The sequence below is a fragment of the Centropristis striata genome, chromosome 2, assembly GCF_030273125.1.
Source record: "Centropristis striata isolate RG_2023a ecotype Rhode Island chromosome 2, C.striata_1.0, whole genome shotgun sequence".
Classification (NCBI taxonomy): domain Eukaryota; kingdom Metazoa; phylum Chordata; class Actinopteri; order Perciformes; family Serranidae; genus Centropristis; species Centropristis striata.
Genome location: NC_081518.1, coordinates 10,710,846 through 10,738,679, shown reverse-complemented (window position 1 = coordinate 10,738,679; position 27,834 = coordinate 10,710,846). Strand labels below are relative to the sequence as shown.

The 27,834-nt window shown below is 37.7% G+C and overlaps 1 protein-coding gene across 1 annotated transcript in view; it reads right to left on the bottom strand.

The window, feature by feature from the left end:
• The window catches only part of LOC131992507 (CUB and sushi domain-containing protein 1-like), a 442,029-nt gene that overhangs the window by 150,666 nt on the left and 263,529 nt on the right, over positions 1-27,834 (bottom strand). Inside the window, exons 11-18 of the mRNA XM_059358115.1 lie at positions 17,328-17,431; positions 16,826-16,938; positions 12,786-12,968; positions 12,345-12,530; positions 5,847-5,987; positions 2,972-3,093; positions 2,130-2,202; positions 341-479 (exon numbers count right to left, since the gene is read on the bottom strand). Of these exons, the coding sequence (XP_059214098.1) occupies positions 341-479; positions 2,130-2,202; positions 2,972-3,093; positions 5,847-5,987; positions 12,345-12,530; positions 12,786-12,968; positions 16,826-16,938; positions 17,328-17,431 (1,061 nt within the window). The remainder of the gene's footprint in view (positions 1-340; positions 480-2,129; positions 2,203-2,971; positions 3,094-5,846; positions 5,988-12,344; positions 12,531-12,785; positions 12,969-16,825; positions 16,939-17,327; positions 17,432-27,834) is intronic.

The following is a 27,834-nucleotide window of genomic DNA, read 5'->3' as shown; positions in this document are numbered from 1 at the left end:
AATGCAAATAACTTGGCCGTTACGTCATTTTCCAAAAAAGCAAATTTTAGGTTTAACAATTTCAGGCTACACTGCATGTGCTTGTGGCTCGTTTCTAGAAAAATGCGGCAAAAGTCATCATTAATAATTTACTGCAGTAATAACTCACCAACTACATTAATATGCGACTAACTTATGATGCTTCTGAAAGCCTGACCAACTAACACACTGACCAGAAGTGGAAACCATGACATACTTCATTACTATGTTATCCAACTTTTAACAATATAACTAATTTTCTCAGTAATTGATGAGCAAACTTAATCAAACCCCTCTATGCCTATATAACTGAATCACTTACCTATCAAAGTGTATCTTCACAGCATGATCTGCCTGTGCTTCAATCACCCACTGGCAGTTCAGAGAATCTTTATAAAAAGCGGGCCAACCAGGAGACAGCAGAACACCAGTAGGAGCTGTGAGATGTCCTCCACATGGAGCTACATACAAATAAAGACACACACACACAACCACAGAGACAGAGAAATTAATCATGTTTTCCTGTAACTGTGTTATGGCATCAGCACGCTCATATCACACTGAGTTAGCAGATTCATCATCTGCTCAATTTATGTTAGCTCTCTAATCCGTTCTGAATTTTTAGAGTTCAAACATTTACCTTCAGAAAATATGTTGCGGCAATCTTGTGCGACAGTAAACAAATTTGAGCTGCTCATGTTTGAAAAAGGGTAAAATAATTAAAGCATGATAATTTATAGGGTAAATACAGACTATATATGTTTCAAATGATGCCTCATTTTCCTGCACACCTGGCACACAACAAACACACAGACACTTAGAGTGCCAAAAATCTCAATCATGGCAAATTAAGTTGTAAGAATTAGCTTCAATGGAGTTTAGATTCCAATTTAATACAAATTATTTATTATTTTGTTATTGTACCATTCCAATCTCTCATCAAAGCCACCAGACTCTATTGACAAAAGCAATAATTTTAATTTAGTTTAACTATTTAAAACACAAAAGTCACACAATGACACAAACAAACTAACTAGCGATAAACCAGCAACTCCTGTGTTCTGAGGTAAAATTACTGTTTCTGTAGATGTCTGATGAGAGCACCCAACAGAGCTAAACAGGGCTCTCTCACTGCAAGATAAACTGCTGCCTGCTTCCCCACACTGGAGGCATGTCGACTGCCATTTACTATAGTAATACACTGACTATGGAAGAGCATCTCACACAACCCCACTTCAATAAATCTACACTATCCATTTCACACTCTTAAAATAATTTACACCTGAAGTTCATGATCTGTTTATTGTCCATTGCTGTTTCTATAGTATATAATTAGCCATGGCTAATCTTTCACACTGAAACCACTTCTTCTGTTTTCAAGTACCTTCACCCTCTCTGATCGCTCTCATGACTCCAGACTGTCAGCAAGCAAAATAATATTACTTACGTAGCTTTTACTCATTCTGTGTGTACTGGAGCTGTGGTACTCATGGCTGGGATACACAAGAGAAAGTCATTCTAGAAATAAAACATAATTATCCCTCCCTGTCCAAACGGAGGGATAATTTTTTCCCATATGCCACATTTAATAAGGTGACAACCCTATTCAATTGGATTGTCTCCTCCATCCCATTTATTAACAACAGCCAACATTTGATAATGTCATTTAGACAATACAATCAAGATGGAGGGGATACAAAAAAGACATACAAATACTCCTGGGCCAGTGGATAACATTCACCTTTAAAAAGTGTTGAAATAGCAGCACATTCACTGTCCTTTTATTATTACTTCCACATATTAGTTTATCTGCACACTACCGATACAACTCTGGAGTCTGTATATAATGAATGCGTGTCCCTGAATTGGTTTCAGCACAACTTGTGCCAATCTCATTTACGATTATTGTTGAGAAAGAAAGATGCATGCAAACAGACTGAATAAGTGTGGGGCGGCAAGAGGCTAAAGCAATTAGAAGAGTAAATGTATACACTTTCTGAGGTGTATAAGCACACTTAAGCTGCTTTGTCGCTTTGTTTCCTGGCAAGTCAAACATTTTCCATGATTACCATTGGTCAGGCACAGAGTAAACAATGTGTATGTGTGTTTACCTTCACAGCGAGGTACAGCTGCAGACCAAACAACATTTCCATCCTGGATGATGCAAGTGACCTGATCAGACCCCTGGAAATAGGATGTCAAGGTATGATATTAACATTGGGGTAGCACCTATATAACAATTATAATTAATAAATGGTAAATTGATAATTAATTAAACTTGAGTTAATCGTTTTTTACTGTTAACAAAAAATATCAATTGATAAGTAATGATGTTTACTGACACTTAGTAATGCTGTATGTTGTATGCTGTGTTATTTAACAGTTCATTGTAACATTTTATATACTATATTAAGCATTTATTATTGATAAACTAATTATGTGTAAAACGGTTTACAAATATTATCTCAATGCTATGATAAAGTTGCAACTAAAATACCTTGTTAAATGGTTAAAAAAGTACTTTGTAAAGAACTATAAACATTGTTTAGATTATATTATCAGTGCACAAATAATCACTCTTAAAAGTTCTAAAAGGTTTACAAAACATTTGGATATTATTATTAGCAAATACCTCATACAGTCAATACAATATTATAAATTGTGCAAAAAAACCCAGTTAAAATAGCATAAATATTAGCATTAGTAAACCGTATTAATTATAATTTCATTGTTTGTTAAGAGTAAAATAACTATTGAGTTTAATTATATAGTTACTATAAATAATAAGTAAATTAAGTCTGGATATAGTTAAAAATACATAGTAAATAGAATTTTATTATGACTACTAGCAATATGCAGGTGAATAATGCTCATACTTCTGATACACATCTGTATTTAACTTGTTTGACTAATACTTCATAATAGTAAATTAAAGCAGATATTTGATTTTTACCTGTGTCCTTATGAATCCTTGATCACAGCGAAAAGCCACGGAGCTGCCGAGCTGAAACTGGTCACCATACCTTTGACCGTTGACAGGAACTCCAGGGTCATGACATTCATTCTGACCAAACGCTACAGAGAGACGACAAAGAGAGAAAAGTTAAAATAGGAGCCGAAAGAAAAACTCTACTCTGAATGACCAGAAAGAAAATGGAACAGAAAGGACTAAGAATAATGACACATTGTGCCTGTCGACTATTTGAATTATTACAGTGGTTATGAATACATGTACATATTTGATAATTTGAACAAACGTCCCCTGGTTTGTCAATTTATTCCAATACCTGAAAATTGGTTCTACCAGAGGGAAAAAAAAGTTTGAAACCACTCCTGTATCACTGTCAGTAAATGTGACATCTCCACTGATATGGAAATATGGGAATGGAATTATCTTCACGTGGATTCAACCCTGTCATGTTTAGCTTATATCATTCCCATTCCAGAGATTAACCTGATCCCACCCAGAGCACACACCCAGTGATTGGACATGTCTCAGGTTGATTAGCTACTGATGGAGAGGAAATGAGAGCAGAAAGAGAAAGAGGAGGATAGAGAAAAAAACGAGAGAAAGAGAGGAAAGGGCGCAAACACAAGAATTGTGCAGATATATTGCATATAATGTACCGGTAGATGGAAAACTCATTTGCATGTATACGTGTTCAGATACACATGAAGAGCACACATGGAGTGTGTACAAAGACCAAAGACATTCATAGAAAATAACAATGCATACTTTCATACAACAGATACGAAGTGGAAGGAAAAAATTTGAGGGATCAAAGGAAAGAGAGATCAACACGTATGTATATATATATATATATATATATACATACACACACACACACACACACACACACACACACATACACATATATATATGAGAAAATACACAAAATGAAAAAGGAAAATATTCAAATCATGCGTGTAAACTCAGAGGAGGAAGACGAGAGAGTGGGCTGTGAGTGTTTCAAAAAAAGAAGATATGAAACATAGTGGTGTGGGGATGAAAATGGCAAACAACAAGTCAGAGTGAAAGGCTGAGATCAACGTGATGGATGAGAAAATAAGTAGAAAAAAATACAGAATAATAGGGTTAGGACAGAGAGAGAGAAAGAGAAATAAAGAGATGACCTCCAACTTTGAAAGCAATATGTTAGAATTGAGTGTCTTTATACAACTGTAAGTGAGCATTGTGTAACTTTGCACTGGTAAACGTGACTTTAGTGAGGTCTACCAAGTGAGTTTAAGTGTCATTTTGAACCAATTGGTACAATACATGCTCAGTGGTGTCAAAAAAATGATTTCTTATAGAAAAGTAATAATGTATCATAAGTCAAAACTTGATAACATTTATTATTTTCTGTGCACATAACCACACAGTCTGGTGTGTTAAAGTTCATATTTTACTTCCTACCATTATTCATATAAACAGATACTGATATACCCACAGAAACACCAATTGATATTCATATATGCATTAAAATGTTAATAGACCAAATTACTGAAACAGCACAAAGATGCCTGATCTTTCTTAAGTACTAATGTAGAATTTATGTGATCAATTCAAATTTCACAAAACGTTACATAATCAAAAACTATATGAATGTAGTTAATATTTGTCTTCTTTTTTGTTTAAGAATCTGGGTATATTTTTACAGTACACTGTTGTTATCGTTTTTTTTGTACAATTGTTGACATTGCATGATATTTTAATAAGTTACTCTAGAAATGTTTGTGAGTGAGAAAGGGACTCTTATTGTTCGTCAAGCCTTTGATTTGTGTTAGGATTAGGGTGAAAAAAGTGTTTGCATTGGGATTAGAGACAAAACTTTTTATTACATTTTCTGTGGTGCTAAAAAGGCAAAAAAAAAAATACATTTTTGTATTTTTGTTTGTCAAATGTCACCTCTCAAGTAAGAGTCAGAGACAAGGTCATTTGGGAGGCAGTGTGTGAAATGGTGCAAAACCAAATGAAAATCACAGAGAATTAATAAGAGCCAGTCATGCTGAACCAGTTCAGCTTAGAGCAGATACATATACAGGCTGCAGTAGTCAGGTTCAAAGCTGATGATGGGACATAAGTAAGACATACAAACAGACGATTAGTAATTGTAATCGTAATAACATCATGAGCGAGACGGTAGATGCTTCAAGAAAAGGTAAGACCATCTCCCATTATTCGAAGCATACTACATATTGCAGCAACATTGGATTACAGAAAAATAATGTTTCTGTTTTGATCTCTTTGTCTATAATCATACTCTGTTGCAAACTGCTGTATTGAGCAACAAGCCATTTCTCTTCCATTGTAAGAAAATGACCTCAAAAATCTGCAGCTCATGTTTACTGCTGTCATTTTTTGATTGTTGAACAATTTTCTGCTATCAAAACTCCAATGTAGCTCTGGCAGCTACATTGAAATCAGGAGAGCGGTGTTTGCTTCCCATGAGTGGAAGTCTGGAAGTAGTGTTTTTTAGGCCTAATCCTGTTCTTTTTACCTAAACTTAACTATGTGGTTTCCCTATATAACCTTAACCAAAGTGTTTTTAAACTGTTTAAACAGGCTGCAACAGTTCAGAAATCACATTCATTCAACATACTTGCATACTGCCATCATTTATTTATTTTCATTTGGGTTGAAAATCTGCCACTTACAATGCACTGTGATGGTCATGATGACAATAAATCTTTTGAGAATAATATATTGTGACTTGATTAAGACAATGCTCACATTTTATACATTTCACAAGTCAGTAAATCTACTTGACTGACGGACAGACAGACAGACAGACTGACAGACAGACGGGAATGTAGGTAGCACATACTTGTGTAGCTGATGTTGAAGCCTTTTCCAGTGTTAGAATGATCCGATTGAAATTCCAGTCTCATGATGTGTCCGTTCGAGGCGATCTGTGCTGGAACATCTTTTCCAGAGAACGTCCCAAACGTTGTTGGTTCAGACAGGCCTGGAATAGAACAGAGTTTAAACAATCTTTTACAGACACCTTTTTATGGTGCTTATCTAATTCTGTCTGAATAACATTAGGCCAAGGGCATACTTGGAGAGTGAAGGATTGCTGTAAAAGGAAAAAACAAAACACCCCAGGAGACCTTGAGATGTATTAAATGTGATTAGGGCTTGGAAAAATAACTTGATTTTTATGATTAAATAGTTCTTTTTAGAGTAAATCCTAATACGTTGCTTGCTATCATTTTATTGAGAAATTGAGCCAATGTACCATTTTCTATCTCAATGCTCCACTTTTCTAGGAATAACCATAGAAAATGGTTGTTGGTAGCACAATTGCTAGCACTATTAGCCCATCACCTGCCTGTCAGTGGGATTAAAGAATTTAATGGAGTGAAAAGAACGTATTAAATTCACTTCATTCAGTTCTGTAATACTGTCAGTAACAAAATGGAGAAAAAATCCATTACAAGACCTGGATCCAAAATCTTATTTAAGGACCGTAAACAAGCATTAGCAGAAAAATGTGCCTAAGAGGGTTTCCTTTCAGAGTGACAATTGTTGACAAAGAATGTTGTATACAAATTATATAGCTGGTTCCTGCTGAAGCCTAGTTTGACTATTTCATCACACTGTTGTGGGTTGTATCAACAGCAGTGAGTTACATTGTCTAAGTCATTGAAAGGTTTGTCTTAAATGTTGGTGTTTTTTCTTTAGGCCATTGAAGGATAACTTGCTTTGCGACAGGCTTAGAGATTATGTCACAAATGAGTACTTTCTATTGTTCTTGGGCACATGGCATTTTGGAGATCTTTATCTAACATTTTTATTTTTTGTAATCATCTCATGTTGGTTGTATAATCTAAATCTGCATAGTAACTTTGGATGTCCCACAGAGAAAAAAGTTAAAGATGAGTTTGACTGATTTGATTTTTTTGTTTGTTTTTTTGGCCACAAAAACTGTGTTGTGAAAATCTGAAATTGTGAAAGCCATTATAGTACCTAACTAAATAATTATAATTAAAGGTACAGTGCTTTGTTTTGTCAAAATAATACAAAAATGTTATGTATAAATATAGTTTTTTTTTTTTTTTTTTTTAAAGATTATTTTTTTGGCATTTTACATGCTTTATTGAAAGAGAGAGACAGATAGAAAGGGGGTGACAGAGGGGAGGACATGCGGCAAAGGGAGCTCAGGCCGGATTCGAACCCGGCTCCACCGCAGCGAGGACTGTAGCCTCTATACATGGGGCGCCTGTGTAACCCACTACGCTACGGACCACCCATAAATATAGTTTTACATACTGAACATAATACAGGTTTGTTTCATGAACCTTGTCATTAATATTATATTATATTGAATACTGACTTTCAATCAATATCAAATTTGATTATCCTGCTGATACCTCTGGCTTTATTTCTAACTTAGCAGATAAAATCTACACTCAGTGACCTGGAAAATACAGACCCTTGTTCTGTACTGCCTCAGACCACCTTTCCACCTAACAACAGCTCCCACAACTCAGCAGTGAGTGACTCAGCAAGGGACCTGTCAAGTTCCAGCGTTAAAGCAAACCAGACAAACATCAGTGCTTCATGCAGCTGCCAAAGGTTGATGCTTCAATGCTTTTTTCTACAGATGACGCATTTGAGTGAATCCCAAAGAGACTGATATCAGGGGATTGTGGTGTCCAGCGTTTTTTCTCCTGAATGTGTGAACCATGGGTTTCTAGACAATTCTGTCACCGTGGTAGGAAGCATTATCTTTTTTCAAGGTACCCATCATACCGTTGGGGGTACATGATTGCAATGAATGGCTGAACCTGGCTGCTATGTTAAGGTATGCTCTAGCATTAAGGCATCGCTATATAGCCATTAAAGGACCCACTGTATACCAATTCAATGGCCCCGGAACCATTACACCTCCCCCACTGGCCTGTACAGCTGTAACCATGCATCACCTCATTTCTGTCTGAGACATTTGTGTCACAGCATAGGACCATTTACTGCAACAAATGGCTACACACTTTTTTTTGGCCGAATACACTCTGCTCTTGAGGGTGCTCCCAAATGATCCAGTCGGCAGCAACAGATTCAGTAGGGAGCGTAATAAAACCCAAAAGGGCTACAGAGAACAGAACCCAGCAGGCCCATATCAGTGAGATATGGAATGAGCATAATGCACAAGGAAAGAAATGCCATCCAAAAATATGGTGATAAGACACTTGAACAGGAGGAGGCTGAGGTGGCTGATGGAGAAATCAATTGCTGCAGCCAGTAGCAGCAGTTTGTAGCAGGTAGAAATAAACAGATTAACCACCAGCAGCAGCGCCATAATGATAAAGAGTAAGTGAGACATTGTGAGATTATAAAGACCTCCTTATTGTCTTGATTTAATGTAATTGGAAATGTATTTTGAGTGTGATTGGTGATTATCAATGTCAACTAATGCTGATGAGCTACTGGCATGCACAACACCAGTTCACTGCCAGAACTAACACAAAGCTTGTTGTTGCTGATGGCCCACTAGGAGTCTAGCAGATTGGTGCTGCAGCAGGAACTGTGAATCATCAGAAAACTCCTGCAGTTTTTGCATGGGTAGGGGAGTCAGCACTGGTGATTATTCAATATGGCTTTTGCCTCCTAACATTTTCCACCATCCACTGAGGGCCATCTACATGGAAAATGGTTTGATATGGTGTCAATTGTTATGATAAGTTCATTGATTACCTTTAAGAATGTGACTGTCATGTCAAAAAATCCAAGCGTATCTGTGTAGGGATGGGAATGGAGATCCGGTTCAAGATTGTCCAATCCCTCAGAATCATATTCCTCTAGCTTTTATCAATGCTGACATGTTTTTTCAACAGTGCTGCCTGTAATGTCTAAGATTATTTTAAATAGGTGGTAAAACACCAGTGATATGCTGAACAGTTTTTCTATGCAGCATTGGCATACATTCCAGGGATGTCATGTAACAGTTTCTAGGTTTTCTCACTTTAGTGGAAAAATCTTAGTGCTGCTGTACAAATATTCTCTCATTTCATATTCACCGTGTTCAGACTCTGAGATAGTAAAACAGTTGTGGTAACATCGACAACCAGTTTGGTAATCCATGCAAATACAGAGCAAAGGTGTTTATAAATTTGCTGTTGCAATGTCAAATTGAGACCTATTTCTTCTGGTCATTCCGTGTATTCATTGTGTGATTTTCTTTTAGGAAATGCTCAAAAAACAGTTTTTATTAGGTGTGGGAACTCTTGACACCTCATGATTCAATTTTATTCATATTCAGAGGCCGGCAATGAAATTATAAAATGATTATCGATGCATCTTGAAGCACCAAAACATTTTGACTTTCATACACAATTCCTTTTTTCTCACTGCATGACAATTTGCTACTTTTAAAACATAGTAAATTTGTAATGATCTGTATTTAAAATAAACAGATAAATGTACATCCATTATCTTTTATTAATGCATTAAAATGCTTTTATACGCTAGGTTTTCAGTCAGGGGTTGCTGACCAGATTGTATCCATCTGCAGTAGCTCATGCTCAGTCATCCTCACCAAAACTCTAGAAGAATGTGAAGATGACTCACATTTTTAAAATCCTTACAATTAACCATCCAGTTGGTTCAGCTGTAAGGAACATACAGCCTTGAAAAATACAGGCGATAATAATCTGGGTTTTAAACTTGTTATGAATAAAATAATCTATTTTTCTAACACTCCTCGAATTTATAAAGTATTAATTGTGTTTTAGCTATTTCAAGAACATGTACGATATCAGATAAGAGTCACAGAATTATTTAAACATAAAATAGTTGAAAATGATGGTATTTATAGTGAAGAGAATGGTATTGAGACTGCTTCACATCATCCCAGAGCTTTTACAATACCCATCCAATCCTTTAAACATAACAGAGAAATGAGCATGATCTGCTGCAGTGTGCTTTAGATCACATTGTTAAGTGCATACACTCTACTGAAAGTAATATTCAAAATCCTCTTGTGAATCTAACTACAAAAGGTGCAATGAAAAGCTGTGAGTTGACAACCCTGCGAGGGACAGAAAAGGAGCTACAAGAACACTTCAGAAATAAAACACACTGTAGCTGAAATTGTGATTCTTCACTAACACTCCCACAGAAACTTTTCTTTTTATTCCCTCCTTGACTTGCGGTTCTGGATCCAGTGCACTTAGACTCAATTAAGCGACACAGCGACAGAGTTGTAAAGTGCCAGTCTCTTTGTTCTTTAGCAACCCAAAAGCTCATTCACTTATTCATTATTGCATTGATAGGCAAGCACCGGGAGTGGAAAAAGAAGCAATGCGACAATAGCTGAAAGAGTGACAAGGTCCTACGTTGTCTTATCTAAGAAGACAGAGATTTGGAGAAAAGCCTTTTGTAACAGTCTATCACTATGTTCTGTCATATTAGATGACAACAATGGCTTTCTGATGATGTTAACCCTTTATATACTGTTGAAAAGCGTACCTTGAAGCTTTATCAGATTTTTAGGCTAGATTTCATGCGACTGTGTTCCAGCTGGAGTTGGTTATTACTCTGGCTGCTTTGTTCACTTTTGCTGGCCATTTATTTGTATTTGAATGTCCTATTATCCAGGGATAAAAAAAGAAAAGACAAAATCAAGAGTGTCAAGGTTACATAAACTCCTTGGTGAACGGAAAAGCCCTTGGGTTTCTCTAATGCAGAGAAACTTTTATCTTATTGCATTAGAATGCAGATTTATTTTCCTTCTGGACTAGAGCATCTCTTCTTTTATGTATGCATTTTTAAAGGAATAACAGCAGACTGTGGGTCACCACCTTGGCTGCATATCAGAAAAATAGTTGATAATAAGGATCCAAATGTTTTACATTTGAAAGTGTGAGAAAAGGACGGATTATAAGACAATGCCAATTAATCATGAGTATGTATTATCAAGGATGAATAAGCAACATTTAAAATAATGTAAATGAACTCCCCCAAATCAATGATTTTAAATCAATGACTACAAATTAAGGTACCATTGCAATGCTAAGTTGTTATTGTTTTAAACTGATTTTCTCATCCGTCAGCCGTTTGAGGTTAATTTATAAATATAGTACATTCAAAGTGATTCTGAAAAGCTTTTTTTTTAATTAGGCACCCTCATACAGTAGGTAGCCTTCAAAACACCAATTAGTGATACATCTGCTGTTAGTATGACAAAAAACAACTTCTGTTATACCTACTGTAATGTTCATTCATTCATTATTCATTCATTATCCTTCTCCACTTATCCGCACTTGGGTCGCGGGGGGCTGGAGCCGATCCCAGCTGACATTGGGCGAGAGGCAGGTTACAGGTTGCCAGACTATCACAGGGCTGACACATGGAGACAGACAACCATTCACGCTCTCATTCACTCCTACGGACAATTTAGAGTCACCAATTAAACCTAAGTGCATGTTTTTGGACTGCGGGAGGAAGCCGGAGTACCCGGTGAGAACCCACGCTGACACGGGGAGAACATGCATGCTCCACACAGAAGAGCTGCAGCCCGGAGTCGAACCGGCGACCCTCTTGTGTGATACTGTTATGTTGTACTGCATAAACTAAATGCACTTTCATATTTTACTTGTCTTATTCTTGACTTTTAAAAATTTGATCCTACACATTAAACAGCACTTTCTGTTTTAATCAACCTTTCTAAATCCGACAAAAACATTTACATGCAGAGGTCTTTTAGACCTTTTAAATACAAGAAAGTTTCAAAATCCTGTTTCATTTCAAAAGAATAACACAGTTTGGTGTGCATGTGACAGCAGTGATCAATCACTGAGCAGAACAAAGTGGAAGACTTTGAATCAGCAACTTTAATTTCAGTTTGCCCAGTGCAACAGCTCTAATTGCCCTGCAATTTTCAAAACACTGCTCAAAAAAAAAAACCCTATCCCTGTAGAGGGACAGGTTTACAGCCAGCCGATTAAACACAACTTCATCTTTAATGACCAGCCAGTCAAACCAGGGCTTCACTTGATTCACTTTAAATCAATAACCTTTATTACAATGGGGAGCGGTGATCTAATTGCCCTGTGTTCTGTGTGTGGTGGAAAAGTGCACAATAAAATAAAACATTAAAACTATTCATTCAGTGTGCCAGCTAGCAATTCATCAACCAACTTCAATCAGAAATTCTCTTTACCTTCTGGTTATAGAAAAAGTTGACAAGTTGAGATATAGTGCCCTAGAAATATTTTTTTTTCCATTTTTCCATTGCATATACTTGGATATACATATCCCTAGGTGTTCATTTAGAAACCAAATAACCAAAACATATAGTGATATATTAAGATGCAATTACCTTCATCTTTGATGACCAACCAGTCAAACTGTGGCTCCAGGTCAAAGTCAGAGAAGAGGAGATGGATTCGGCTGCCAGGTTCAGAGATAATCAACCACACACAGTTCAGGTTGTTCCCATACTCCTCTGGGTAGTTCGGGGACAATATAGTCCCTGATGGAGCCGTGAAGTTGAAGAAACATGAGACTACACACAGGAAGGAGAGAAGGAAGAAAGGCAAGAATGAAAGTCTGTTAATTTGATAGGAAGCTGGGTAAAAATGCAAGCAAAGAGGCACACACACACACACACACACACACACACACACACATACATATATATATATATATATATATATATATATATATATATAGCACTAAGTGAGAAAAAAGGAGGATAATGCAAATTAGAATAGAAACAGAAAAAAAGGATATATAAATGAGTAAAAATATATGTACTTACAGATGCAACTGGGTTTATTGCCAGACCATTGATTATTGTGCTGGCATGTAATGGTCTTCTCTCCAACTAGTTCAAAGGCCGACTGGCAAAAGAAGGTCAACACATCACCATGTTGAAAACGATCACCGCTACGCCGACCAAATGCCGGCACCCCAGGATCACCACAGCCTCCCCGTTCGATCTCTGCAACACACGACAAAGACAGCCATGTTTTTATCTTGATGATTAATGTCAACATTCGACATGGTGACATTCAGATAAGGGGTTTTCTGTTTCTGTAAGGTGGGGTTAAATGGCAACAGCAGGCATACATTGATTTTTAGGTAGTCGTTGAGTCAGATCAGCCTTCTGTATGTGGTGTTTATAATATTGCAGTTATATATATATATATATATATATATATATATATATATATATATATATACTCTGTCTGAACACAAAGGCCATGAAATGCAATAGTTTCTCTTTTAGGAGTTTTAGTAAGATAAGAACAAGCTACTATGTTTATATGAGTGTGAAGCAGCAAAAATGCCAGAATGCGTCTATATTTTATAAATGAAATACCTCTGAGAAATGAGTTGTATTTTTTTTCTTCTCACTGCTAATTGTCATCAGTGTAATTACAGTATAATTCAGCTTTAACTGTGAAAGGCAAAACAGATAGTGTTTGCACACAGGAAGATGCAAACACTCACAGTGATCCACGTGTAACCAGCAGGAGATAAAAACTGTAGAGGGTAACACTGAAGTTTGTCACACTGTATAAAAAAGGATTGCTTCCCAATACACACGTGTTGTTTCTCTCCTCGTTTCTTTATCTTTATCCCTCTTTTCTGCCTGTCCTTTCAAATTGTCCGTCTTTCTCTCCCACTGTGCTCAATTTTCTTCTTATCGCTCCCGCTCTCTCAATCTGATTCAATACACTGTGCTTTATTGGCATGAGTGTCACATTAGCAGTACTGCCGAAATGGCCTGCAATCATATTCCATTCATTTTGTCACTCTTTTTTTTTTGGTCCCTTCTTCCCTTAATGGCAGTGTGGTTTTATCCACTGCTCTTGCCTCTCTCCCCTCCTCTAAAATTTGACATTCTAGCAGACGTCTGTCATCTTGTAACACATGCTCCACCATGCTCCTGGATTCGCTTTGGGCAAATACATCTCAAGGTGAGCAATGTATGTGTGTGTGTGTGAGTGTGTGTGTGTGTGTATGTATGTATGTGTGTGTGTTCTCTACTTTTACTATCTGTTGGGATGTAAGTACACCCACAAGAATCGAATACTCAAAGAGGTGGCAGCAGGCGTGTGTGTGTGAGAGAGCGTGTGGCCCAGAGCTAACTGTCACACAGTTGACGAGTGTCAGGATGGATATCAACGATCTTGAGCCCCTGGTAAGTCTGTCATTATGGTGGTAACTGCCGTTTCCTGCTCACTGTTTTGTCTTTTTTTAGATAGCTCTTTATCTTTCTTTTCTGCATTTTTTCTTCTTTAGTTTCTTTCAAAGTTTAAAGAGTTTTACTGAAGAGCAGAATGCAGATTTATAACTCAATACAACATTTTATGCTTCTGTCTTTTCCTTTCCAAAAGTCATATATTATACAAAGTAATCTACGTAATTGAGAATAGAATATAAAACAAAAAACACTGAGGTATTGAAATGCTATAAAGCAACGGGGAGGAAAAAACTATACTGATATATACTTTAGGGGCCTTCAGGTAGTTTTGTGTGTTTTTGTTCATTAACTACAAACATAAACTTTGCATTACTGCCAAACACACACAAAGTTTTTTTTCAATACATTTCAGTCACATTTGATTTCAGTTCATGCCAGTAAGGAAATCAACTTGCAGTGAACATAAACTATTTGATGCAGATAATCAATCACAGTGAACAATTTACAGTCCAAAGTTTTTACACTAAAGTTACGCTTTCATCACGTGGTAGAGCCGCTGCGTGCAGGAAGAGTTACGTAAACTTGAGCATGTGGATGAGGGTCTGATTCGCACATCCTGTCTTAACTGTTTGGTAACTATAAAAATTACTGCTGGATAAGGACCTTATTACGGATAAAAAAGGCATTAAAGATGAAGAACAGTTCCTAAGTTCCTTGAAGAAATGTATCACACAATCATTCTAATCATTCTATCTGAAATAAACTCCCCTAACTTTAGGACAACCGTTAATCTGTCCTTTAAATAACAAACAATATGTCAACAGGCAGCTCTACTTGACTGAGAGGCTTACAGCAGACCCTGATGATGTGTTGCAGTTTGATGACAAGACATTCATGGGTAGAAACTGGCCCCTCCGGGCTGTGACCCTGTGACTCACTTAACCAATATCGGATTGGAAAGCCAAGTGAAAATAAGTCAATGTTTTAAATGTGCAGTGATGGAACAAGGACATTATCCAGATGTACTATCACACTGATACGTCTGATTATGCAGAAGAATATTTAAGACATTTAATCCTAATTTCCAGTCCTTTAATGGGTTAAAAAATAACTCCATTATTTACATAGTTACATTTTTTTAACAGCCAAATGCGATCAGCCTGAAAACTTGGTGGCAGCACTTCACTGAAAGCTTCAATTATCATAATGGCTGTGTGTGCTTATAATATTAACTCTCTCCCTCTCTCTCTCTCTCTCTCTCTCTCTCAAACATGCACACAAAAACGCACAGAGCTGCGGTGATTGACAATCATCACACAACAGCATTCAAAAGCGAGACCATAACACACAAACACACACGCACATGTGTTGGTTTTTCCTGCAGGGCAGAAAACGCAGGAGCTCTCAGGGGGGAAGAAACTGATCAAACTGTGTAACATGGTGACATTACATGATGTGACAGCATCACATATATACATGCAAGGACACGCACACAAACACACCACAGGCATTTGTTTAGTTATCCTAGAGAAAACTACAAGATCAAATAGAGGTTATTAAGTACGCTTTGTTTTTCATTTTCAGTTTTTTTTGTTTTTCTTGTGTTGTTTCATACTGTTATATTTGCGGTTGCCTTGAAATGAGCACTATATAAGATTACTAAAGTGGGCCACGTAAGCATTTTTGACCTTCTAAACCAAGTTGTAAATAGGATAAAGGGCTCTGACTGTTGTTATGGTAAATGTTTAACACAAAAAATCAAGGGCAGCACCATCTTAGCCTTGTTTTGACCCGAGAAAACTCTGCAGCATGATTTTAAAAATCACCCGCTTACGGTTACAGTTGCATGCAGTTTCTGTTGCTACACTGTGCTGATTCTCTTCAGCAGCAACTGACCCCAGACAACACTGTCAGCAACATCACTGAATCAAACATCGCTAAGCAGAATCAAGAGCACAACCTTCATCCCTCTCACTCACTCTCACGCTCCCTGAATCTCTCTGAGACAGTTTATTTCTTCTCGCTCAATTTGTCATTTTGTCTCCCTTTGTCCCACTCTGTCAATTTATTGTTGTCCCTCTTCCTCCGTCCTTACATTTATCAAATTACCTCTCCCTCTCTACCTGTCTCCATCTTTGTCTCAAGTGAATTCAATTTTCTTCAGTTCCATTTAGTTAAATTGGATTTAAAGAGCTGCATTGGCATGGTGAGATGCAGTCGGTAATCAAATATATAAATATAATAAACAGATTGTTCTAAATAATAAGTATTTAGAGGAACATCTATATCTCCCCCTCTCACCTTCACTTGCTGTGACTGTCACCATCTTTATCTCTCTATCAGTGTCAGCTTTGGTATAATATGAAAAACAACCCAGCAAAACGATCAACTGATTGACTCATAATTCATTTATTACCCCTTGTAATGCACAGTCGCACACATGCTCACATGTATACACAAGGACAGGCAACAACAGTTGTGTTCACTATTGAATCACCCCATCAGCAACGCCGTGACTTTCACACTCCATTATGTGAACACATATATTTGTTTGTGTGTATGTGTGTGTTTCAGAGACAGAGAGAAAAGAAGTTGTGGCTGGAAAGATGTTTGTAAAGTAGTTGTGTTCACTGTAAAGGAGGCCATACCTTCATAGACGGCCTTGAACCCTGCGGAGCCGATTGTATCGTCTGACTGCAGGTGTAGCCACATCTGACTGGACAAGCTGACGATGAGGTCAGGGACACTGGAACCGGTAAGTCTAAACACACACATAAACACAGATAAATACGCATTACACAAAAAAAACTGTTAATTATCATCAATGGTTTCAAAACCTGCAGTTTTTGCAGCTGAAGTTAATCATTTACAAATCTAAAATGATATATTAATGTTTAGTTGGACTAATTTATGAGGGGTGCACATCAATTTACACGTCCACATTAATTGTGTTCCCCATGCAGGTAATTGTTTAATAATACCATCAAAACATTGTAGCTTTATGTTGCAAGCCAATCCACATAATTCATATCTACACAATAGCATCGATGTGACTCCAATCGATCCTCGGATTGCCTCTATTAACCTGATCTATACGGTTGCATGTCAATATTACTATATTATAGGCCAGAGGACATAAGTGATGCTTACACATAGAGCACCCTCCGAGTGTCTCCTATCTTTCCTCCATCTCCCACAGTCAGTGTGTCATATCCTCTTTCCAGGTCAAACTCTTCAAATGACAGCTTTATCACCTAGAAAAACAAAGGAGAAAAAAATAAACTATGGCGAAAGGTGAGAATACAGATAAAAGCAAAAAGAAAGACAGAAAACCAGTAAGAGATTTATTTTCTATCCTGCTGGGATGGTCTTGTGCTTTTTCCCACTTTCCAATTTCCAGCAATAGAAACTAATGATTACATCGCTGGGGAAATGTGAAAGCCTGGTATTGAAATGGGAGTTCTGTTGATACAAACGACTGCCCCTTGAGCAATGAGAGTGCTATATGATGTGAGGGGCTGCATGTTAATAACAATAAATTAACAGTAGCATTGTGTAAACAAAATAGATAATTTCTGGAAAGATTGTCAGCCTCTGCCAACCTCATGACCTCATGACTCCTGTAATTAAGTCTGCCTTCATGCCAAAAAGTTGGATTTAATAACAACAAAGAGGATAATCATTTTAGAGCAGATAATAGGAAGCAGGCTTCTATTATCCCAGTGCATATAGTCCTAAAGTTTTACATTTCTTTTCAATTATAGCATAAGTGAAACAATGCTGCGCTAACATATTATCTGTAGTACCTCTATAGGTTGTTAAATGTGCATTTGCAAAAACAACATATCGAAATGTGTTGAGAACTGATGACACTTATAGCATCTTCAAACCCAGGGACTCTGGGGGACTCCTAATATGCCAGAATGTGAAATGAATGGAGAAATCACACAAGTTATCCTGTTTATTTAATGTAACAGGAAATTATTAGTTGAAAGAGCAAAGATAAATGATGGAGGATCGTTCTCCTTGAAGCAGGAGACAACAAATGTGGGAGGAAATATTCTGCTCTAAAATGTGTGAGTACTAATGACATAAAACCAGCATGAGAGAGAGAAACAAGCAGTGTTCTTGGCTGTGACCATCATCTTATTTAATTAAAGCTGCTATGCCAAAGGTATAACAAATAATTTGACAGTGACATATTGGTATTTTAAAATAATCCATCTTTAATGAATGGGAGCTGAGAGGAAGAACAAAACTCCGAAACTGAAAGCACCCTTGCTTTTATTTGGCAGCATCCTCCTTTACATTCGTAGTCACACAAATCACTTCTGGGAGCTATGCTCTGCACCCTGCAAACGCACCATTCTGCTTTTGAACACTGAGAAATTGGGTGTTTAATGCCTTACTTGCAGGCATGTTTGTGGATGTAGTTGCATGCATATAGCCCTGGATCATCAATCTACTGTGCAATCTAAAATGCCATGATACTGGTATTCTATTATTTGCTGCTTGTCCATTATTTATTAGCTGTAGATCATTTCCCTGACAGAATGGGAGATGGGAGATGGCAGATATTCGCTGTGTTCAGAATGCCTCCTGGTCTCAATCAGTGAGTTTCTGGTGTATTACAGGACTAATGTGAACCATGAACACGTGATGTTGTGGCTGTGAATCCATCACACGGCAAATCATACTAAAGTGAAGAAAAAGCTTACCACAGGTGACAGGGATGTAAAAACCATTTCAACACGGCAGAATCAGCTATGCATAGCTAAGCCTTTGGTCGTGCTTTGTCAAAATAAAAATGGCTAGCAAATGTTCAAATAATGTAAAAGGATATGGAACCATCTGAGGGATTAGCTGCCACCACGACAGGAATGGCAAAGAAGCCATACGAATAACTGAATTAATTTGTATTCATACAGATGTTTAAACGCATTCATGCGCACACACAGAAACACACACAATCTCTAAAACAGTGCAAACTGATATGCAAACAGGCTAATATTTAAAAGAAGAAGAAAAAACATGTTTATTTTTGACATCAGCAACTTGCATTCAAGATGCAGCCCAATAAATATGAGACTCATACTTGTAGAACGCATTTTGCTATCTTATTATACACTGAATGTAACAGCCTCTGGCTATGTTTAGTCTTTTCAAAATGGCTAGAAATAATGGGAGAAAGATGCAAAACAGCATTGTGAGGTATTAAGTCCTGGCTTAAAACAAATCACAGGGAGCATTAATAAACCATTGTACTTTATTTGTTGTGTTTTGGTTTTATGTTTTTCCCTCAGACTGAAGGTTCACAAGGACACATGGGTTTCAGGTGATTTTTTTAAAGGCACATCATCGTCACTGTCAGAATCTTCAGATGTTTCTTTTATTCTTTTAAGGGCACATTTTTTTATGCATTAACAGCAGTGCTAATCACATCAACTACCTGGTAATTATAGGATAGAGAAACAATTTCTTGGTTGTCAAACATCAATGTCAGCTGCCAAATATGCAGAGAAATACACCTTCCCAGACACAATCAAAATAAAATTATTGCATGTAATTTTTCTACTATATCATATATTGTTTGTAATCATATTTCCTGTTCCCCCCAAAAATGGCATCACTTTGCTAACGCACTGGGTTGCCCTACGCTATGGTTATGTAAAGTAAACAAAACTACTTAACTTTAGGGAAAGATCATGGCAATATGGACTTTATTTTAAGGACCAAAGTTGTCACTCCGTGATGAAACAGGTTATAAATAGCAAAGATGTGTGAAAAAGGCTAATTTGTGAACATGTGTGTGCCAGTGACATGTGGAGACCGTCTCCCCTAGTGAGAGATTTTGTAATGTGTGACCACCTGTCGCCCTACAGTCATGTAGTGTGAAAACCAAGTATTTGGGATTTTAATTGGGCTTTTGATCTAGGCACATGAAAAATAATCACACCTACAAGATCAGGTGTTGTAGGCTGTATGTGTGTTTGTGTCAGAGAAGCGAGAGAAGTGAAACAGACACATCCATGCATGTTTTTGTGCCTGTGAATGTGTATGTAGGAGGTAGCTGAGGCAGAATGATGTTGAGGCTGTTTCGCTGTATGTGTGAGCACAGCTTGGCTGTGTTTCTGTGCCTACATGTTTCTGTCTTTATTCATTTTTTGTTTGTGTGTGTCTGGACAGTCAAGGCAGATTGCATGGTAGCAGCAGACTTAAAGGAAGGAACTGAAGCGTTATCACACTAAGGTCATTAGCAAGAAGCTCAGTGCTGTTCAATAGATCCAAATGGGCCCATTTAGAAAGACATTACGAGCAGCCTGCAACCCCATACTGAATTAGATTAGCTTCTTTATTTTCTAAAGCAAAGAAAGAAACTAAGAAAGGAAGGAAGGAAGCAGCCACAACAAAAAAGACGAAAATGACAATGAAAGTTTAATCTAGTCTTCAACTGCGGCGGTGTTGACAGAAAACACAAAATATGCCTTCAGTTGGATGACAACAGCTGTGTATATTTTCTTTTGATTCCATCACATTAGTGAGTTCTTGCAGTACTTACTAGTATTTCAGGAGATAGTTTCTCATGTTCAAATTTGGATGGTACAGGAAAAAGCAGTGTTACTGTTTAAAGGTGGAGCTTCTTTGAAGGGATAAGTGAAGTGTTATCACTTTGAGGTCATTAGCAAGCAGCTGAGCAGCTAAGAGCAGCTCAATAGTCCATTTAAACACTGTTAAGAGCACTGTGCAACCCAAACCTACAGTGAAATACCTTCAGCCATTCAGCCAGTAAAGCTGCAGTGCCGTGAATTTTAGGGTCTCTTCAGGGCACGATCACAACCGGGCAGAAAGTGGTTGTAATCTTTCTCCTTCTCAGTTCCTAAATTCAAAGCGGATATGAGTTCGCCACTCAAGTTAAACAATCAAAAACATACTTCTCCTGGTCATTGTCAGTCAACAGAGCCATATAAACGTTGCAGACAATGCACACTGTACCAATTCAATTTATCTTCAGCAGAACAATAATTGGTTGCATGACTATCCTGAAATGCCTCCTCCATTGCCCTAGAAAAAAAAAATGAAAATGAAAAACTGTACTATGTCTGCTGGTCTTGCCCTCACTGTTGTGACCTTACGTCAGAGTAGTGAAAGAGAACACACAGCCGTAATTGGGTGGACTAGTTCCTGAATTCCCTCGTTGAGCTTCGGCTGCAGCAGTGCTGAGTCACTGCTGAGCAGAAGCAGTGGGGAGAAATCGTCACATATCCATCCATCTGCCTATCTATTGTTTGTAGTTTTAACTTTTCTTTTAGTCGATTTCAACATATATGTGCATATAGAAGACAATACGTGCTGTACAGGATATTCAGAGCATATCAATCTATCAACAGCTGTCGTCGTCCAGCTCAGGGGCACTTCAGCAGGTCAGATGCCTGGTTATTTACACTTGGGTCCTCTGGTAAGAGGGCAGCCTCCTCGCTATACTTACTATGCTGTTGTGCAGCTCTAGGTTCCCCTTAAAAATTAGATTTGATTTGGGCCCTGTTAAAATGTCAACACTATGTGCACGTCTAATGAATTACGGTCAGTCAGCCATTTCAACTACAGAATAAGCTGAGGTGACCCCTGCCAAGGGTAGTGCACATGGGTATAGGTTTCATTTCAATCTTGGTGGCAGTAACAGCAGTCTCCTTATTACTATCATACCTGACAACCCGACAACAAACAGGCTATTTTCCTCACATTGCACAATGATTTCTAACAAAACACAAAACAGTCAATATTCTCCCAATGTAAATGTTGAAATTATTGCCAAACAAAATGTATCTCTAATAAAGTTGAGGCAGAGTCTTGACAGGATGTCGTGTTTGTACATTATTTTCCAACAAAATAGCACATTTACAAATTGACCCACTTGAATCAGAAGCGGACAGTGGTGGTGTAGAGTAAGCATGTGTGTGTGCAGGGGAATACAACTCATTCACCACACATCAGCACAAACTTCTGAGCATGATAGAAGTTCAATCAAAATGAGAAATTCAATATTTTAAAGCTAGATTGCACATTTTTACAAGCGTGCACCCCCTACTGACATGACAGTAACATCATTTAAACAGTAAAGTACCCAGAACTTACATGACGTGACATCAGTAAACCACACACCACTGATGACTATAAACTTGGATGCTAGACTCACAAGAGAGGTAAAATCATGTTCTCCTTCTTAATAGACGACTCGTTTAATTCATTTAGCTACTTCCTGTCCAAAAAGATAGTGCCACTAATTTCAGTGATACATAGGGTGTTGCATAACAGGGGTGGGTTTAGGGTTGACAAACTCTTTTCTGCTGCAGGGCCAATGGGACTTAGGCTTAAGTGAGGTGCTTTTTACCGAAATATTGTGCCCACTGAAGCTTTAATGCATGTCTACTACCCTGAGTCAAAAATAAATTGTCAAAAAAGTTTAAACTATGTACTGAGATGACCTCTTGTCAGATTTAGTACAGAGAGGGAACAGCTGTCCTGAAATCAGAGTGTACGAGTATTCCCTTGTCATGTTGAGTCGCTGGTGAACTGCCACAATGGCAGTTTAGAGACTTTTTTCCAATATATTACTGTTAGTCTTTCAGCTAAATATATATATATATATATATATATATATATAATAACCTGAACCCCTGCTTGAGGACACCATCCCCAGCACACCCTTTATGACTGAGAGTTATGTTTAAAAAATTTAATCAGTTACAGTAAACAATTTAACTGTAATCAGAGATTCATCAGATTACTCTTAATATCACATTTCTTTTTTTTTATTCATGGCTAAATTTATTCGGAGCATTTCATTGACAATCTAATCAGAATTTTAGAAGCACTTTTGCCTCTCATTGCAACTCAAGAGAGCGTTATAAATCATCTTTACAGTGTGCTGCATCTTGCAACTACAGTAAATTTTACGATGGATACACACAGTGCAGCTGGGCAATGAGGGACAAACGCAGCAGCAGCAGGATGCAAACCCAGCCACTGCTTGTGGATTCTCATCAAAACAATTCATTTAGATCAGCAGTGTGTAGTCTCTTCAACACAGTTAACAGGCACACAGAGGCAACTGCTGCAGTTGAATGTGCATAGAGGTCCATTGTTACACCCCCATGCAGCCCACTAAGCAGGAGTATTAGCTGGTAGGTTAGCTGTAGGGTCAACTGATTAGCTTAGCTTATTAGTTATTTCTTAGTCATGAAATGTTGAAATTTTGTCGTTTATATTAATTGTCATGTGGGTGGCACTCATTGGTCTATTGCCAGGCTCTCATTAAACTAAATCGATGCATGAATTTGCTTCTCTGCTCTGAGTAAAAAGGCCTTAAGCATCCATTCATTGGTTTTCTTTACATGTTTATTGTTTTTCAGGGTCACAAGGGTCAGGGTCTGTCTCACCATGCTCTGACCAGAGGGCAGAGAGCGACCGAGACAGATGGCCAGGCAATCACAGGGCTAACATAGATATACAATCACCCATTAACAGTCTACCTGACCTGCATGTCTTTGAACTGTGAGAGGAAAAAGACAGAGAGGAAGAATGACTGGATTCCTTGAGATCCGGCCAAGAGACTAATGTGTGAAACAATGTCATTACATCTTCACTTTAATAAAATGGTTTTAGTACACAGTAGAGGGTGCTGCATCGGTGGTGATTACTACATCTTGGGGTTATATGTCAAGGTTCTTTTAGCTTAGCTTGTTTGGTATTATTGTTTTTATTTGCTCTGACAAGTGAGTTTCCGTGTGGGACGAATAAAGTACCACTCATTTTTTTTAATAGACTGGCGAGGATGCTAACCTGTTGGCTGGAGCCTGAAAGTACCCAGATGTGCCATGTTTATGTGTTGCAGTCCTGCCCCGAGGTGACCTCTGTTATAAGTGGTAAGAAAGCAAACGGCTGCTGTCTGGTAATATAACTCCCCTGTCGAGGTGTTAAAGCACCTTTGAGTGCTGTTGACCTGTTGGCTGGACAGTTTAGGAAAATAAACTGCATACTATGTTTGAGCAACAGCTGTGTGACAGCTCTGTGAAAATTGCATTATAAAGTGTTCTATGATGCAACTACCTGATGACAGCAAACTGTTGCTTGAGAAAATCATTTTGTCATTTCTGGATTTTAGCAGATGCGGTCTTCCGTAATGTTTTACTTTATAGCTCTAAAATAATCTTTAATTCTGCTATATTAGCATCATTAAAAGAGGCCAGTGCACAAAAGTGAAAAGTGTGACCTTGGGACATTCATGCATCACCATGGACAGTCTCCTTAGGTAGAGAGGTGTGAGGTTCAATAAATGAGAGCCAGAGACAGAGCTAATACAGTGAATTATGGTCAGCCAGACTGCCAAATTACAGTCAAAAGCCAGAATAGCAAAAAGCCTTGAATTGAGATAATGTGCTAATTAGGCAGCTACTGGTGAATGTCTTTCCATTACCACGGACACTGATGGTTATTTACTCTGCACTTTACTGATGCATTTGCTCAGTCTATGTGATCAATGTCCTCACTGAGCTGTGGCCTGCATGTTGTATAATTTCTAGTGATTCAGAAATTACAGTGTCTCACTGGAGTAGCAATGAAGTCCTGCTCAAACAACAAAATATACAGTGGTAGAGTAAATATACAGAAAGTAGTGGCTGATTATAAGCTTGCAGTAAAGTAAGAAAAATTCTATACCATTTAAAAGAACAACTTTTATTTTTGTTGTTGGAGCCATGGCCATCATTTCCTTTAACTTCAGTTCACTGATACCTCATGTGAGCTAAAAGCTCAACCTTGTTTTTAGAATCCTATCAATATAATAATGTATTAATATTGGGTATTATGTCTTCATCCTGTAACAGCTGAGTAATTGTGCAGTCTTGTCGCAAACCAATGCACTGTTGTCGAACGAGACAGGACTTTAGCATATTCTGGCTGAGTCCGTTATTGGTCTTTAATGACCTCAATTTCTGTATCAAGTAAAATTTAACAGAATCTGATAGAACGTCACAGAATGTGTCCTGCCAACACTAAAGTGATGATGATGATCCATGCATGACAATGACCGAACATCCAATACCATAATAACACACGCACACACACACACACACACACACACACACACACACACACACACAAATACGTATTCATTAGGAAAAAGACAGCAATGATTAGGGGTCTAATGGGCGTGTGTGACGATGCGTTTAAGGGTGTATGTGTGTGAGCAGCCAGGCATGGTTCAGACTTGAACGAAATAATTATCTGTTTCATACTGATGAATCAAATGACTGATACACACACACACACACACACTCTGCAAAGTTTTTTCTGCCGTGCCCCTGAGTTTTTCCTCTACCTGAAAGTTGACAGTTTATCCTACAACATATTTTTCACAACCTTTGGCAGTTAGCAATTAAGTTGGCAGACAGAAAACACACAGTCAATATTCATAAAATCACACACAATCAACTGCCCGTTCACAAACTTACACAAATAATAACACAGACACACATAAATAGAAGCATACTCACAGCATTTTGCCAATAGGCTGTCAGGCCATTACAAACTATATTGATTGTGCTGCTTTTACACAGATCTTAACAGAAAGACAACACACACAAAAGCACACAGAATTACTTATTGGTTATTGAAACATGTGCAGGTAAACCTACACAAAGAAAAAAACAAAAAGATGTGTCAGTTTGATAAAATCTCTGTCTCAATTTTGTAAAACATGTTATTGATGAAATAAGTCATCTGAAACAATAGTCTGTCAGAGGCTGACCAAGGGCAAGAGGGAATAAAGAAGAAGAGACAAAGAGTCTGAGATGGAATCTGAGAAAAAAATAAAGGTCTTCAGAAAGATGACTGTTATTTATCTTAATTGATGCTTATTTACTCTGTTTAAATGTCTTGTTCTCACTCTCTCTCTTTGCACTCTCTCTCTCTCTAACCGACCTCAAAAAGCACATAAACATCTTTTTATTTCTGGGGAACTTACACTTAAAATTTTAAGTGGTGTGTTTAATCATCTGTCTCATTCCCTGTCTACACAAAAAAGCAAGATTAAAGATCAATATTCAACTGGGAATACATATGTTTTTTTTACTTGAGGAAGATGCACTTGTAGAGGTTAACAAAGAACAAATGACAAGATTCTGAAGCTCTGATTTTGTGTGGTTGTATTAGATACTTGTCCATAGTCAGTTGACGCGTATGACCCACAGTAGATGGCGGCAGGCAAGTCCCCAGTGTGCAGAAGCACGCAGAGCCACAGGCACGGAAGCAAAAAAAAATGCACTGCTGCCCAGCAGCAAAGCATATTTTAGCCTCTAAAAAGGCCATTGAAAAAATCCTTATCAGTTCAAGTATATGCTATTTCTAGATTATTATTAGATTTTTGGCCTCCAGTTTCAACAGAAGTTTCCCTTCTCTCTGTTTTGGCCATTTAGTCTCTGACCATAGAAGTTTGTTTTCTATACACTCTGGTTCACAAATGTATCCTTTTGTCCCCACAGTTGACCATATTTCATTGTTGCTGTCATAACATTTTTTTTATTTTTGTATTTGTTGTCTCTGCCATAAACAGTGGAAAGTCTGGCCCAAACAGCTGATCTGTGGCCAAACTTAGTGCACACAGTGCAGTTGCACTCATGCATAGGAATAAAGAAATACAGTTGAGAAACTGTGTAACCAATGGGCTGTCTGAAATCAAGAAAAAGCTGTGAAAATATTGTAGATCAATACATTTTTTAGGTGGGCCTTTTTTCCAGTAGCTAAAATATGTTTTGCTGCGGCCCCATCTGTGGTAATACATTGACTTTGGATAAGTATCTCATGCCACCCCACTTAAAAAAAATCTATCCCCGTAAGGTGTTCGCAAAAAAGATGATTGCTGACAAAAAATTAAGAACTAGCAGATAATGCCAAGCAAACTTCATAGCTCAACAACTAAAGCTCTTTGAGATCAGAAGATGCATGATTTTTAAAACCTAATGATGAAAGCTAATGTAGACATATACAAAGATAAAAATATATATATATATATTGATAATAAAATAAGGCCAAATTCAAGATGTATACAATATATATGGTGAATCTGCAAGTCAATAAAAAAGACTAAATTAGCAAGGTTAAATCAAAACAAGTTCCAACCTTATTGTACTTCACTGTACTTAGCCTACATGAACATTATACGATTTAATTAGGGGTGTCATGGGAAATGTCATCATTCCACGTCTTCAATGTCACTGTGAGCATTATGTACTTCACAGACATGCTTCAGAAGCAAAGAGGACTACCGCTATCCTTAAGATGGTGCCGGCGGACTGAGGGGGGGTTGTGGTTCTTTTGAGCAACAGGTGGTGTAACCCCAGGCTCATTGCTGTTAAATAAAAGCAACTGTAACCCAGATATGAAACTGTATGCTCCTGCAGACGGAGTTTGCATGCGCTGTCTTTGTGTTTGTTTGTTTTGTTGCATCCCGTTATCAGCTGTCACAGACAGAAAGTGATGCCATCAAACTCCTTCATCGCTAAAACTACAGACCCAAGACCAATGTATAGACCTAGGTCCTCTTTATTTAGCTATTTATGTAAAGTTACTTACAAAATTAATCTACCTTGAATATTCTTTA